This window comes from Barbus barbus, assembly GCF_936440315.1.
Source record: "Barbus barbus genome assembly, chromosome: 3".
In the NCBI taxonomy this organism is placed as follows: Eukaryota; Metazoa; Chordata; class Actinopteri; order Cypriniformes; family Cyprinidae; genus Barbus; species Barbus barbus.
The window spans coordinates 29,058,157-29,074,590 of record NC_136731.1 but is presented as its reverse complement, the minus strand read 5'-3'; the positions used below and the strand labels follow the sequence as shown (position 1 = coordinate 29,074,590).

At 35.9% G+C, this 16,434-nt stretch overlaps 2 protein-coding genes across 2 annotated transcripts; both read left to right on the top strand.

Annotated features, from left to right (window-relative positions):
• The first annotated feature begins 523 nt into the window (after positions 1 to 523).
• LOC306848725 (interleukin-21 receptor-like) lies at positions 524 to 10,550 on the top strand. Its single transcript, XM_079383459.1, has 8 exons — positions 524 to 711; positions 1,028 to 1,151; positions 2,020 to 2,128; positions 2,274 to 2,470; positions 2,937 to 3,082; positions 3,240 to 3,490; positions 4,377 to 4,470; positions 6,371 to 10,550. The coding sequence occupies exons 2-8, from the start codon at positions 1,049 to 1,051 to the stop codon at positions 7,052 to 7,054; spliced, it is 1,584 nt and encodes a 527-aa protein (XP_079239585.1). The 5' UTR covers positions 524 to 711; positions 1,028 to 1,048; the 3' UTR covers positions 7,055 to 10,550.
• On the top strand, positions 10,269 to 15,974 carry LOC306848733 (interleukin-21 receptor-like). The gene is made up of 9 exons (XM_079383469.1): positions 10,269 to 10,325; positions 10,577 to 10,721; positions 10,810 to 10,924; positions 11,050 to 11,216; positions 11,303 to 11,454; positions 11,630 to 11,798; positions 11,903 to 12,011; positions 12,113 to 12,197; positions 14,447 to 15,974. The coding sequence occupies exons 2-9, from the start codon at positions 10,655 to 10,657 to the stop codon at positions 14,945 to 14,947; spliced, it is 1,365 nt and encodes a 454-aa protein (XP_079239595.1). The 5' UTR covers positions 10,269 to 10,325; positions 10,577 to 10,654; the 3' UTR covers positions 14,948 to 15,974.
• The last annotated feature ends 460 nt before the right edge of the window (positions 15,975 to 16,434 follow it).

The window sequence follows — 16,434 nt, the reverse complement described above, 5'->3', positions numbered from 1 at the left end:
TAGTATCTGATTAGTGCAATAACAATACATTTAAACTTCTGTACTGCTTGTTTTTACAAACTGAGCTAGAGAAACCCACTGATTTAAGACATTAAACATTTTGGTCAGGCATTTCTTAGACACATATAGGATCTCTTAGCTCTCAAGCATCACATGTATTCTTGTTGTAAATATGATTGAGCTGATACATATTAGTGTCTAATATTCAAAACACAATCTAATATTTGACAATGTTTTGTTTCATTCAGTATTGTATATTACAGCACTGATACCGCAATATATAATGTCACACATTATCACTGATTTTTCATTTATTCTTTTGTTGTCGTTGTTGTTTAATTCATGCTAAGCCATGATTTATCTGTTATCAACTGTCCTGAACCCCCCTAAAATCTGAATTTGATGACATTGCACTTTTATCAGTCCCTTGAGGACAACACCTACATAACAGGAAATACCCTTAATTGGCCTCACATGGGGAGGAGCATCTGCAAATAGGCTCTTGTTTTAACCACAACCACATCCTTCATGTCATATTTTTGTCACAAGCAGTCAAGTACTCTGACTGTGCATGTTGATCAGTAGATTGGCATGGTCTAAATGTCAAGGCTTATGCAATGTGCAACTGGTGTTATATTGAGAACAACAAATTTCATATTTTCATTCAAATTTTAGATTTTTGTAAACAGACTCAATGGGAATGATGTCAAGGTAAGTTTGAAAATTACTCGACTTCTTTTCTTTTATAGGCACTTTCACTCATCTTTTTGAACTTGACAATATCTTCTTGTTTAATATAAATATGTTGATTATAGACTAAACTATTTATGAAAAAAAAAATCTTTGATACATCGTTGTCATGGTTTTGTGCATTTTATATGTATAATATGTGTTTGTGTGTGTTTATTATTTTCTTACATTTGTTGTTTTAATTTTTTGGAAATATATAATTTGAAGAGACAACTAATTAATTTATTACACATTAATACATAACAGCAGTACGAAAACCTATTTACTTTGATTGCAGTTTGCATGTGGGCTCTGTACAATGCATCTGAGCAGGGCCGACCGCAGATTCTTTCCCTGCTCCTCCATGATGGCTCTATGGCAAGCCATAGCCTTGCTTGTAATTTGTGGACTTATTGAGTGCGGTAAGTGTACATTTATTGCAATCCATCCATTCTTCTACATCAAACATCTTGTAAAACACGTAAAGACGTAGCATTTTAACATGACACCCTCAAAAGTATGTAGTAGAGGGCTGCATTGGGTTTGGGCTCCTGCGGGACCCGACTCAAATCTAGCGGGAGCGGGCGGTTTTACCTTTGTTTCATTTGGCGGTCAGAAAATTTTGCGGGAGGGAATCGGTGGGATTTGACGTGCAATAAAAATGGAGTCAACACATGAAGTTGAGAAGAAAATTAAAGCGGCTGTTTACATGCCAAAAGCAAACCAAGGCAAGTCAGACATCTGGAAACAATTTTCAATTGCCACGGAAAAAAATGGGAAAGAACTAATCTTCGTTAGTTGCGATAAATGTGCAAAAGTGTTCGTTTATAACGGACATACATCTGGCACCTCTGCCCTGAGGCGACATACCTGCACAGTTCTCTCTGGTCAAAGCAAGCTCTCATTCCCCAATACAGCACTTCCTGCTCACGTTAAGCAAGAAACTACAGAAAAATGTGTTGCACTTTGCTGTAAAGATATCAGACCGTTTGACTTTGTTGCCGGGAAAGGCTTTGTTGACATTGTTCGCGGGAGTGGACACAAACATTGCGGGCGCGGGCGGGAGTGGAACTCGCAGGTTGCGGGAGCGGGGGGTCCTGGTCAGAAATTCAGCGGGAGCGGGCGGGTGCGGGTTTAAGAAAACAGTCCCGCGTAGGGCTCTAGTGTAGCTGCAGCAGTAAAAGCGATTTAGCTGGTGTCCTTTGACCTATTCCGGTGTTGTTTTGAGAAGAAATGCTACGGTTTCTGTAGATCGATTGACCACATTTCCTCTCACATCACTGTTTGCAGATGACGGCGTGTGCAGTGTGACCTGCACCACAGACTTTATCTCTATGCTCAACTGCTCCAATTCTGACTCGGCAGGGGCAGCTTCGTGTCACGTTGTGGCAGATTGCAGGTACAGATCTAGAACAAAGTGTTCTTACTTTAATTCCTATAGTGGCTCGTTTTGCTGAAACATTGTCTAGACTGCTCATTGTTTTTAAGCCGCCATTTCCATTGAGCAACATGTTGTTTAATTGGGACATTTTCATGTTTTCCAGGGATGAATTTGAACCCGTGAATGGGAGCTGCACTATCAAATCGCCACAATCCTGGTGCACAATGGAGCCAGAGGATCTGGATATGATGATGTCCTTTGATACTAACTGCTCTATCATAGTAACACAAATGGGCAAACAAGGCAATATGGAGACCCCAACAACGAATCACTCTGAAAAAATTGTTTTATACAGATCTAGTATGTCCTGATATCTCCTTGATGTAAACGTCATATCCGTCTAATTTTTTACATAAGAGTGTGGGTGTACTTTTGTAACTTGAAGACTTCTGGTGTCTTTCACTTCAGATTGTTTTAGCAGCACAAAAACAATGTTATGCTGCTGTATATAGCAAACTGCTATTTCTTGTCAAACTATTTTAACGTATTATCATTATTAAATGCACTGCAGGTAGTTTTACAGTTTACTACACTTTCTTATAGTAGCTAATGAATCCGAAGTCTTGTGTGTTCACAAAAAGTAGCTCACTTCTGCTTTGCATAATAAGGTGGATACAGTAACATCCGAATGTTAAAGAACACCAATGTTTAAAAAACTTAGATTTGATCAAAAAGCAATTTCAGGCTTTTTCGACCCCACTGTAATTCAATAGTCTTGATTACTTGTGTACAATGCGCTAACATTGGTTTTCTTTTTGATTTATAGTTAAGCCAAAACAACCTTTCGACCTAAAGATTACAAAAATTGATGGGGATTTCAACCTCACCTGGGCTGTGGCTTATGCAGAAGACTCTCTGTATAAAAAATTATACTACAGAGTACGATTACGAGCTAAAAGTGACCCAGATCAGGTAAAATTAATTTGTTCTATATATATATATATATGTATGTATATGTGTACGTGTATATATACGTGTATATATGTATAATATATGTGTAATATAAAAGTACACCTATTTTGCAGAGTTTAGCTGACATTTTTCTGAATACCATGTGATGCTCCCTCAGATGGCGCAAAATTACACCCTGCAGCAGAACCAACACTCGATGGTTATCATCAGTGAAAAACTCCTGCCAGGAAGGCAGTATGTGGCAGAAGTTCAGGTTGCAGTGCATCCTTCAACTTTTCAATCCATGTGGAGTGAATGGAGCAACAGCGTTGAATGGACTTCTGACTCTCCAGAGTCAGAACAGTACTATTTCCTGCTGTTGGCACTTCCTGTTGTGGTGGTGGTGCTGCTTGTGTACAGTGGGAAATTGTGAGTATCAATCTTACATTTATTTGTCCTATATTTCACTTTGTTTCAGTTCAGATATGCGTTAGTCTGAAATAAATGACCTTTCTCAGTAAAAACTGTTTACTTGACAAAGACAAAATTGAAATCAAGAAGTCTGGCTCCTTTATAAAGGCCATGAGGCACATTTAGGGAATTGTACAAATTGTAGAGAAGTCACTTTGTGGAATATGGAGAAGTGAAGCATACTCAAACCTCTCTTGTTATGACTGTTAGTCAATTTATGAGTCACTTTATTAACTGTAAGTCATATGCCTGTGAAGCTTGTATTAACTTTTGAAACTATCTAGATCCGTTCACTCATTCCTGAAAATCTGAAAGATAATGTACTGAGAAGTTTGCCTGATATCCCACAAAGTGGCGGGCTTAATAAAAGACTATAGACGAGTATGATCTTAAATTTCGATAGCGCCTGAGTTTTCCAGTAATCGATATGACGGCATTTATCGTATATGAATAGTGCCTTCTCACCTCCTACATTCACGAAAACCACAAAAGCAGCAGATATGTTTTTGCAGACAGTCTATTTTCATGTAGGTAAAAAACCGGAGGAAGTCAGACGTACAAGCTCTGCAAGTGCATAAAGCTTGACATTTCTCATGACATCTGCTGTTTCCATTTCTCTTTCAGCACATAATCAGCATGTCTTTGTAGCAAAATTGATTATTTTTGAAGTGTGCATAATTGATTCTGCTACTTTCACATTTTAATGCTGTGTGAAGCTGCTTCGAAACGGTCTCTATTGTATAAAGCACTACAAAAATAAACCTGTCCTACAATAACTGCCTGTTAATGCATCCACCAAACTACACTTCAGTCCTAAAACCCTTTGTCTTTTTTGCATCTACAGAGGGCGCATCAAAAAGCTGTCCTTGTGGCAAAACATTCCAAGCCCTCATGAGTACTTCACACCACTCTACCATACATATCAAGGAGACTTTAAGGTATTTTTTTCTGTATAAATTTCTGGTGCACAAGCAGAAGTCTCTGTGTATGTGTGTGTGCGTGTGTGAGCACGATAACACATCTTGTCTGGGGACTTTCAGAAGTGCAACATGCTTAACCTCACTTGCAATAGGGGAATGTGACATTTTTCAAATGAGTCATTCTGTAGGGGCTTCAAAGGAACAGGAGGGCTCTCTAAACATTTGCTTGAGATTGCCTTAAACGTGAAAACTGAAAGTAGCAGTTTTCCCCTCAAATGGAAAGTACTATGCGAAAGTACCAAACTCTGATAAGGTGGGTAGTTATAAATGGTTGTTTTTAACTAAAGGGGAATTTAGTGAATATTCCGCTGGGTAGGCTAGTGTGAGCTGAAAATACTACCCTTTATCTGAGGCTTGGCACAACAGAAATAAAAAGCTGCTTCCTGAGTTAGCCTATTTTTGTCCCTCAGAGGACTTTAGTGAAACTGACAAGATATTAATAGTCACAGCTTTTCTGAGGATTTTGAAGATTTCTCTAAAACCCAAGCGTTCTGAAATGTGGCAGTGTTGTGAACTTGTGGCAAAACCGTTACTGAGGAACTGTAGCAGTTGTATTATATGTATATATGTGTATGTGTGTGTGTGTGTGTGTATTTTTCTTTATTTTTACCTGCAAGTGAGCATGTATTCCAGTAGGGGTCAGTAACATGCTGAGAGCTGTGCGACATCCGTAGACTGGGGTGACCTCAAATGGAAAAAACATTAAACGTCTCTTAACTTCCAAAAGGATATACTTTAGAATTGTATAATTTTACATACTCCGTCAAAACAGAAGAGGTGTTAGTGAGAATTATTTTGATCTACTCCGTGTTTGGTGTAAATTTTTCCATGACACCGCTGTAATTTTCCAACCCCTCTTATTCTAAAGATTTATCAATAGATTTCTGAGAATGTTACAGAATTAATGATTGAAATAATTAAACGTTGTTGTTGTTGTTGTTGTTTTTTTGTTTGGTTTTTTTTTTTACGTTATTGTTTTGTGTAGTTTTACTGTTTAGAAAATTAGTTTTTATTCTGTGTGCACCAAACACTCGACAAATGTTGCTTTGTGATTAATTGTATCTTCATGTGTTAAAGAGCATTTACTAACCATTCATACGGATGTAAAAACATTTAATGAATGTTTTTTTTTTTTTTTTTATAAATTAACACATTTTTAAAAGTCAGGAAATGATGGTTAGGGTGAATACGGGTGTCATTCGCGTTATCTGCAAGTAGGACTTGTTTGTGAAGAAGTGGTTTGATGTTAATCAGTGTTTTAGCAAGTTCATTTGGTTTAGAATTTCATACAGCTTTAAGATGTATAGTTGTAAAGTCTTAAATTTAATGCTTTTATTCAGCAAGAATGCATTCGATTGAACAAAAGTGATATTATTGACATTTATAATTTTCTAGAACATTTGTCTTTTTTTTTTTTTTTTTTTTTTTATTCATCAAAGACGCCGGAGTCCATCACTTTTTACCACAAAAATATTAAGCAGCACAACTAATTTCAATATCAATAATAATAATAACAACAAATGTTTCTCAAGCAGCAAATGATCATATCAGAATGATTTCTGAAGGATCATGTGACACTGAAGACTTGAGAAGACTTGTAGTAATATTTTGCAATATTACAGTTTTTGTTGTATAAACCGTATAAATGCAGCCTTGGTGAGCATAAGAGACTTTTTTTCAAAAACATTAAAAAGTCTTTCTTATTCCGAACTTTTGAATGATAGTGTATATATTTCACATCACCAGTATACTAGATGAAAATGATTTTAAGAATTAAAATTTGTTTACTTTTTTGAGAGGGGCATAAAGAAATTTATTTTTGTGACAAAATGAAAAAGGATCTTGTGTTTTATTTCAGAGATGGGTCGGACCAGTCCTGACCTTCAACAGATTTGATGTCCTTGAGAAGAGCACCACTCTACAGGTGCTTTGTGAGAAACAGCAGAATGAAAGCTCAGAGGAACCTGCTAACAGGACCGCCGAGCGGGACTTTGGTCCGGCAGGTCAAAACTCATCTAAACTCTACTTCCTTGGAAGCAACAGTCAAGGCATCGCACACTCCGGCGGCCACATATCGATGGACACCGTTACAGTGTCCGGTCAAGAGGGCGTCATGGCCGACTGGTCCGGTCACAGTCAGAGCCTAGAGGACTTCCTCAACGACAAAGACTCCAATCAGAGAGCGGCTGAGACAGATGACAGGCAGCCTCTTGTACCGGACGGCGGGAGGAGTTTACAGGGTTCAGACTTTGATGACTGGCATCTACAGGAGCACGACCTGGAGAACATTGAGCAGGTCTCGCTGGACTCCTACAGTTCTAATGAGCAGTCCGATGACGGCTACCCACAAATGGGTTTGGATTTGGACACAATAGACAGTGGATTTCTGGAGTCAGACTGTTCCAGCCCCTCTGCGTTTGATGGGAACGAGCAGATCGAGACTTCATCACTGGAAGGCGTGGGACGCTCCCATTCAAATTATGTCAAACAGTGGGTGGCTTTTACGTCAGTTCAAGTTGATGCCCACAGCAATGGAAAGTAGATGTTCATGGGAGCTACTATTGCTAGAACAAACTAAATCACTGCAGAATAATAGGCAACAGAAAGTGAAAGAATCTACACATTGTTTGAAGACTTCACTGGTTGGAGCTAACTTGCTCACAATGTGTTTGTGAGCTGTTTGTTATTACACTGAACTGTATTTGTGGCATAAATGGACTCATTAGACATCAGCTGTGTGATCATTCACAGGACGTTGGTCTACATTAAGACTGCAGGACAGTATGTGTGTGTGGCTGCATCTCAATTTGCATACTATCATTCCTTTAGGTCTATAGACTTTAGTCAAGGTAGCGCCATATTTAATATTTGACAGGTTTGGAAACAAGGCTGTGAGAGAATGTAGTGCAGTGCATTCAAAGGATTGTAGTGTTGTTAAAAAATAAATAAAATACTTTGTAAAGTCTGTAAACCTGTTCTTCACAGCCTCGTTTTAATCCGTGTTAAATTCAATATGGCGTCTAACCAGATTAAGTTCTGTAGTCAGAGGTTGTGCTACTAATAATAATTATTTGTCACTCTAATGGACTGGGTTGTACTTTTTCCATCATACTTATTTTTATATTTCAGTAAAATTTTGTAAAACTTGATTATTTTTAATGTGACGTTGTCACAAGAACTTCCCATGAACTACTCTCTTCAAATCCTACTTTTGAAATCCTACTACATTTTAAAATTTCTCCGTTTTTCCTTTTCTAATCGCTATAACTACGGAAGCCCATTTTTGACTGAAAGTAAAAGGGAAAAAAACAATGTAGTAATTGTGAGCGATTAAGATAAGAAATATAATTACATTTTGAGCTGTATTACAACTGTGAGATAAGCGATCACAAGAAATAAAGTCACAATTACAAGAAATAACATCTCAGATTAAAAACCAATGCATAAAAACGTAACTGTGAGTTTATAGCTCAAAATCGCAATAAATTAAGTCGTAGTTGATTTTTTTTTAAATAATTATTTTCTACTTTGAGGCAGGTTTCCATAATTCGTGTCCTTTAAGGCCCGTTCACACCAAGAAATTTAAGAGAATTCACACCACAACTATAACAATACAGAGGTATGATTCCACTTTCAGAATGATATTTTCCAGAACAATAAAGGCATTGACAGCCAATCCATCAGAATCCACCCTGCTTTAACAAGCTCAAGCATTTATAGTGCAGTCAACAGAACTCCAGTATGCTTCTATAATAAATAGAACTTTATTGTGGGTTGATGTGGATGCTAATATAGTTAGCATTCTTTGTGTGAATGATAAAAAGCATTTTGAATTATTATTATTCATTTGCAATTTTGCCAAATTAACCACACAACCTCTGCATTTAGTGTGCAAGAGTAGAATTAGTGCATGCCAAATCATTGTCCACTGAAGAAAAAAAAAAAAAAAAAGACATGCCAAAAGTGCAAGGGTTTTTACTATGTCAGGTGACCCGTCCAAAAAAGATTAATCTGTGCATTTTTTTTTAAGTTCAAGTTCCAGATTCGGTCATTGAAAAACCCATACTGATCAACTAATATTCAAAGTATTTACAGAAAGTGTAAATATGTTTGGAACCTAAGATAAGTAACACATTATCTACATGGTAACACAAACAAAAGACTGTGGTGATTTTATGATGTGGTTGTATGTCTCAATACTGGCATACCATCTTACTACATATTCAGCTGCAGCTCTGTACTTTCCCAGCAGCAGTTGAAGTGCATTTATTCAGCATGTAGCAAAAGTATGGGACATGCAGTGCGACCAGTGTTTAGGTACTGATTATCTAATGAGGTAAGACTGAGAATTATGCATTTCGTGACTTTTTTGCATGACAAAGGCATGAGCTTGCGGTTCTTCTGTCATTGCACACAATGTTGCAGTTATCAGAGTTTGCTCTGAGCAAGATAAAGGCATGTTTCAGACAGGTCTACAAAATGCCAGCCACCTGATAATACTACGGGTATTTCTACATATCAGATCTTTTGTACAAATCATTAGCTCAGCAGAGAGAATATTAGATTTTTTTTGTTTTGTTTTTTTGTCAAGTGCTTCTTAACTTTTTCATTTTTCCATTAATGCTGTGATTTTCATGAAATGATTCATGCACTTTATTTTAATGATTATTTATTACTAAGAAGTAGACACTCTGATGGTTAGAGGTGATTACAGATTTTATTTGCAGCTAGAATGGAGGGTTTGAGGCAAACTTACATGACCTTTTTAGCCTTATTACTGTACAGTTTTTTTTTTCTTTAAAAGCTATTCAGCCAAATAAGTATTAACAAGCAAGTTTTCACTTTACAATAAGGTTCATTAGTTAACATGAACTAAGAACTAGTTAATGTTAATTTTAGCATTTACTAATGCATTATTAAAATCACAAGTTTTGTTTGTTAACATTAGTTAATGCACTGTGAACTAACATGAACAAACAATGAACGACTGCATTTTTATTAACTAACATTTACAAAGATTAATAAAGAGTGTAATAAACTTAGTGTTCATTGTTCATTCATGTTAATTAATACATGAACTAATGTTAACAAATGACACCTTATTGTAAAGTGTTACCGTTTTCCTTATATAAGAAACATCAACTTGTATAGCAACATTTGTGGCCTGATTTTTCAAACTGTATAATGCAGGAGCACTTTTAAAACATTTTCTGCAATAGCTGAACGTGAAAGATGAAAAAGACACTGTGACGTACAGTAGAAAACCACAAGTAAAAGTTCATGTTTGTAACTTTTAATCTCTTAAATCACTGCGCTAAATGTCAGCTGCAGTCATTTTTAGAATCAGTCATACGTGGGGAAAGTTGACTGGAAATGTTACAGATGTATTATTAGTAGAATTTAGTATAATAAAAAAATAACAAAGAATTATGTTTAGGCCTATTCAAAATGCATGCAGATTTAATACCAGTATGTGAACTCTTCTGTGCATAATGTGTGCAAACTCTCTCCTTGCTACAGTTACATTATGTTGTACATACAGTTTAAAATCTCCTAAGCAAATGTGTTTACCTGCAAAAGTTCATTTATTGTGAGAGTTTAACGTGTGATTCCATTCGTGATGTTTGGTGAAGTAAGAACCTTGAGATGCAATCTTCACTAATGAGAGATTTTTAGATACAATTTGAGGTTAAGACCTCCTACATAAACAGGAACTTCTCTGTATATAAAGCCATCTTGATGCCCTTCACTGCCTCAGACCTCAGCTTTCACGCTATTATGTAATATTTCTCTAATGCTTCAGAATAAATTTGGTGAGTTGATATGTGTCTTCTTTCAAATTTGAGCGTACATTCATACTTGGGTGTTTTGACTTTTACTGTTTACACGTTCAGAATGAACATTTTTAATGACTTAGAATTTAAATGAATGGAACCTGCGGGGATCTTATATTGAAGCTTTTTAAAGATGAATTGTTCTTGTATTCCTCACTTGTTTGTCGCCTTTAATGTCTTCTAAATGAATAAATTGTATAATTTATGCTGAACATTTCATATCTTGTCAGTTGCATGTGTGGAGTAGTGTGAGTTCTGGCCAAGTTGAAGTCTGGAAGAGTGCGTTCTTACAGCTTTGTAGAAGAACAATGAGCCGCACTGGGATTTTCTGCATTTTCTTGGCTTTTTCAGTGCAGGTTAAAGCCGCTTCACAGGGTAAAACATGTTTCTTAAACCTGCAGTTTCAGTTACAATGGATTTCCAAAAATGTAAGACCATTTCCCTGTTTCATCTCTGACAAAAGGGCACATGTGTGTGACAGATTACTGGCATACCATCAGCTGCTCTTTAAAACTACCAGTCACATCTGCTAGAAACTTATCATACTGGCTGGAGGCTCATTCAATCATCAGTAAACAGTAAGCATGCTCCAATCATTCACTCCAATTTTCTCTTAATTTGTAATTCGTTCACTATTTTTCAGTTTTTATATGCATTACCAGTGCACTGCAAGATTTTCCCAAACATGGATTTTCACACACAGGAATTATCGCTGCCAACTTCAGAGAGTACACGAAGATCACATCTGTAATTTCACAGTACAATCAGGCTTCAGGAGTGTTGATGAATATTCCATGACACTTCATTGTTGGGAAAATGGAATTATGAATTTGTCGCTGTTGGATGCTTCTTTTGAGCCAGTAAAAAATAGTGAGTAGATTTGTATGTAATCAAAGAAAAAAGTGATTTACACAGTTTATAGTTCACATGGACATGAAGCGTCTCTCTTTTCGCAGTTAAACCAAAAACCCCATTTAATCTGACGGTACAGTATGCAAATGGGACGTATCATTTCTTTTGGAAGAGTGGATATGAAAATCATACCTACCGAGCAGCTCTATCCATCATATACGAATTCAAGTACTACAAAGATGGAGATCACACAAGTGTAAGACAGTCATGATTCAGTTATGAATGTCTGCCATTCATAGGGCATGTTCTCAGAGAACATCCTCTGTTTCACCCACATCAAAGAAACATATATGTCACCATCTATCTACATATTCCTGGTTTGAAAATAGATGTGTTCTATGAATGGCCTAACCTTAACATTATTTTTTAAGGAGGTCAGTGTTCAACCAGACAAAGAAATGATTCAGCTTGACGAAATGAAGCTTGATCCGGACTCTACATACACTGTGATGGTGAAGAGTAAGGTAGATAAAAGAGAGGTCTACAGTGGAACGTGGAGCGACTGGAGCAGCGAAGTGAAATGGGAAACAGCACACAGAAGTGAATACTAGCTGCTGGTTTATATTTACACTCTCATTTCTAATATATCTGTTAACATAAAATCAAAGTCGATCCATCCGTGTTTGTTCTGTTGATTCTTTAAGCCTTTAAGATTTTTGCACAAGATGAGCCCAGTCAAGTCAGCAAGATTGTCATTGGAATGCTTGCAATGGTTGGACTTTTAATTCTGCTTATGTCCATTCCTGCTGCCAGGTAATTGTTTATCATATTCTGCGCCGTACATGGGATAATGAGCAACTCAGGTGTCGCAGGGAAAATAACTGGGAATATTATGTGATATTTGTGCATTGCAGATTTAAGATTAAAGAAATTTCATGGGTGCCAACACCGGCAACGTACTTCCAGCCACTCTATCAAAATTACCAAGGCGATTTTCAGGTAATATTTCACACTTCAAATAGACCATAGTTTTATAACCAGGGGTTTAAATCCTTTGGGGTTTCATGACATGACTCGAAAGGGCTTGTGAGATAGTGGGTAGCCTACTTTATAATGTTGCAGGGTCACATGATACTTCAGAGATCATTCTAATATGTCGATTTGTTGCTCAGTTTTTATCAACTGGTGCTCAATTGTTTGCTGTTATTATCAATGATAAATACACCTACTTAATATTTTTGTTGAAACCATGTTACATTTTTTTCCAGGATTCTTTGATTCTTTGTTGAATAGAAAGTAAAAAAAAAAAAAAAAAAACTGCATTTATTTAAAATAGACTTTTTCGTAACATTATAAATGTGACCCCTCGACCACAAAACCAGTCTTAAGTAGCACGGGTATATTTGTAGCAATGGCCAACAATACATTGTATGGGTCAAAATTATAGATTTTTCTTTTATGACAAAAATCATTAGGATAGTATGTAAAGATCAAGTTCAAATTTCCTACCATAAATATATCAAAACTTCATTTTTGATTAGTAATATGCATTGTTAAGAACTTTATTTGGACATCTTTAAAGGTAAGTTTCTCAATTTCATTTTTCTTTTTATTATTTATTTTTGCACCTTTAGATTGCAGATTTTCAAATAGTTGTATCTCGGCCAAATATTGTCCTGTCCTAACAAACCATACATTAATGGAAACCTTATGATGTATAAATCTCAATTTCAATAAATTGAAATATGACTGGTTTTGTGGTCCAGGGTCACAAATGTCTTTTTATCAAATGTCTTTTTTTATCCATTTAATTCATCCTTGCTGAATAAAAGTAAAAGTTAATTTATATAAAAAACAACAACTTACAAAACTGACTTACAAAAACTCTAAAGCAGAACTGTTTTCAACATTAATAAGAAATGTTTCTAGGGCAGCAAATCAGCATATTAACCTGATTTCTGAAGGATCATGTGACACTGAAGAATGAAGTAATTATCCTGAAAATTCACCTTTGACATCACAGGAATAAATTACATTTTATTCTTATGGAAAACTTCATTTAATTTAAATTGTAATAATATATAATGTGATTGTGTAAGATATATCGGCAACACTTTATAATACTGTTCCATCATTACTTAATAACTACACAAGAACACGAGTAACGCAATATTAGCACTCTAGTAATGACTAGTATCTAACAAGAAACTCTGATTAATGAATTAGTAAGTGATAGTGCTTAGACGAATGTGGTATTTCACTATTAGCTAATCAGTACTATATTTTCATACTTCCCTAAGAAGGTTCATAATTAATATGAATAATACATAATGTATAATTAATTAAAAAGTGAAGGTCATGGTAACCCACTAGTAATGACTCAAGTATTACCAAATTCATCAGAAGGAATTACTAATTATTTGGATAAGTATTCTAAAGTGAAGATCATGAGAAATCCCTAGTAACGACTTAAATCATCGTTAGCTTTTGAGAGTGTTGTAAAGCATTGGATGGTAATTATTCAGGTGTTGCTACATCCTTCTAAAGGAATTACTCATTTTTTTTTTATCAGTATTCTAAAGTGAAGATCATGATAAATCCCTAGTAACGACTGAAATCATTGTTGAGGTTTTTGTAAGGTCCTGGTCAGTAATTCATTTTGTTAGATTTGGTAACACTTAAATCATTACTAGTGGGTTACCGTGATCTTCACTTTAGAATACAAATCCAAATAATGAATAGTTTCTTCAGAAGGATGTAGTAACACTTGAGTCATTACTATCTAAAACCTTAAATGTATCTCAAAAGCTTACAATGAAGTCAGTCAATTTTATGATGTTATGATGATTTTCACTTTAGTATACAGATACAAATCATTAGTAGCTCCTTTAGAAGGATTTGGTAATAATGTGTCATTACTAGTGGGTTACCATGATCTTCACTTTAAAATTAATAATTGATTATACATAATTCACATTAATTATGAACCTGTATACGGTAGTTCTTAGGAGTTCTCCAGGATTGATTAGCTAATAGTAAACTATCAGTTTCAACTGGGCGCTATTACTTACTAAATCACTAATCAGTGTATATTGTTAGGTAATGGTAGTTACTACAATGTCAATAGTGCATTAGTCATTTGTTCCTGTGTAGATATTCATTAATGGCGGAACGGTATTCAAAAGTGTTGCCAATATATCCATAGATTCAGATCCTACTAATGTTTGCCCTCCTCCTTTTTTCACAAGTGTTGGGTTTTGGCAAAAAGTCCTTTACAAGATTTTCAAGTTATGGAAGACTTTTCAAAAATTGACAAGATTTCCGAGGTCACCACATTACAGGGTCAGGTAGAGAAAACGGGCACGTATCCCACAGCACAATGCCACACACCCTATGTGGGCCCCACAGCTGAGGTCTGGGCCCCGTGCCAAATGCCTGATACGCGCAGCGAGACGAGCATCCCGTGTGAGGGATTTTCATTGTTCTGCGATGAGTTTCCTGATAAAGTGGACAACCTCTTCCAGTCTCTGAACTTGACGTGTCTGAACGGGGATGTTCTGTCTCTGAAGGACTCGGCTCTTAGTCTCGAGTGTCTTGAGGACTGCGAGGCTTCTAAAGCACCGGTTATCCTTAACCCAGTGCCTGCGTATTTCAAACAAGACTACTGTACTCTTACCAACACTCCCACAGGCCTCGTTCCCACCTTCACCAGAGATGTGGAGCAGGACGAAAACACCTCCAATGATTAAATGCAGGAAGATATTACACCACGGACTTCTGTAGATATGAAGGCATTTTGAATTGATACACTCTTAAAAATAAAGGTGCTTAAAAGGTTCTTCACATACAGCGATGCCATTTTTGAGAACATTCGGTCATCTCTTTCATACCTTTTTTTAATAATCTGAAGAACCTTCTTTTGCTACAAAGAACCTTTTGTGATACAGAAAGGTTCTTCTGTTGTTAAAGGTTCTTAATGGAATCCTTAAAGGATTCTTTTATGGCATCATGAAGCACCTTTTTAAAGAGTGTATCTGACCATTTATTCACTTTTGAAGTATGACTGTATATAATTTATGTTCTAGAACAAAATGTACAGGCCTTTTCAAACAATGTAAACCAGACTTTCTTATACTGTACTTCAATACAAACAAGTTTTCCAGTGGTAAAGTAGCTATTATACTCCCTCTACTATAGTTAACATTTCAAGTGAGATTTGAGTTTTTGTGTGCAGTGATTGTATGATTTTGTGTTTTTTCATTTTTGTTCATTCATTAAGTAATATTAGTGTTGGATGTTCTGTATTTCCATTTTTGGTATTTGTACTGAGAAGAAATTAATATGTAATATGTTAAAGCCAAACCTGAGCTGACTGCAATTTCACCTGTAAAGAATAGATAGGTTTTAGCAGTTTAAGTAAATATAAGTAACCATATTAGATTAGATTAGATTGAACTTTATTGTCACTGTGCAGAGTACAAGTACAGAGCCAATGAAATGCAGTTAGCATCTAACCAGAAGTGCAAATAACAAAGTATATAAATAGATATAAAAATGTGTATATACATTCAGTTTTTATGACATATAGTGCAAGTTATGAGGTAGATGGGGAGAGACTAGCTCAGTGCAAATGACTGTACATACAACTTAGGTTGCAAGGAAATATAAACAGAAGGTGCATTATAAAGAGAGGTATGTAAGTAACATATGTTTGTATATGGCCAACAACCTTAATATGGGTACTCAAGAGAGCATAAATAAATAAATAAAGTACTGTATTTTTTTTAATATGTGTGAAATTAAAACTATGAACCTACACTGCTTCATATACAACAATTAGTAATTAGTTTTGTATAAAATTAAGCACCTTGCCATACAGTCTGCATTTACAAGCATTTGGAAAATGGGTCATTTTAAAGCTCAGTGAATTTAGGTGTGGTGCGGTGATAGGATGCCACCTTTGCAATAAGTCAGTTTGTGAAATTTCATAGATATTCCAAGGTCAACTGTAAGTGGTATTATTGGAAAGCCGAAGCGTTTAGAAAGCAGCAACTCAGCCACAAGGTAAAGTCACGGGTAAAAGTTGCTAGCACTCAGCTGGTTCTATAGCTGAAGAGTTACAAACAAACACTGGAATTAATATCAGCACAAAAAGTGTGAGACAGGGGCTTCGTGGAATGAGTTTCCATAGCCGAGCAACTGCACACAAGCCTCACATTACCAAATATGTGTTCTG

Bases quoted from the DNA above. Each gene is read 5' to 3' on its own strand.
- LOC306848725 (XM_079383459.1), top strand. From the start codon at position 1,049: ATGCATCTGAGCAGGGCCGACCGCAGATTCTTTCCCTGCTCCTCCATG. The intron at 3,083-3,239 runs GTAAAATTAATT...ATGCTCCCTCAG, and splicing joins CTAAAAGTGACCCAGATCAG to ATGGCGCAAAATTACACCCT. The intron at 4,471-6,370 runs GTATTTTTTTCT...GTTTTATTTCAG, and splicing joins CATATCAAGGAGACTTTAAG to AGATGGGTCGGACCAGTCCT.
- LOC306848733 (XM_079383469.1), top strand. From the start codon at position 10,655: ATGAGCCGCACTGGGATTTTCTGCATTTTCTTGGCTTTTTCAGTGCAG. The intron at 10,722-10,809 runs GTAAAACATGTT...CTCTGACAAAAG, and splicing joins GGTTAAAGCCGCTTCACAGG to GGCACATGTGTGTGACAGAT. The intron at 12,012-12,112 runs GTAATTGTTTAT...TGTGCATTGCAG, and splicing joins ATGTCCATTCCTGCTGCCAG to ATTTAAGATTAAAGAAATTT.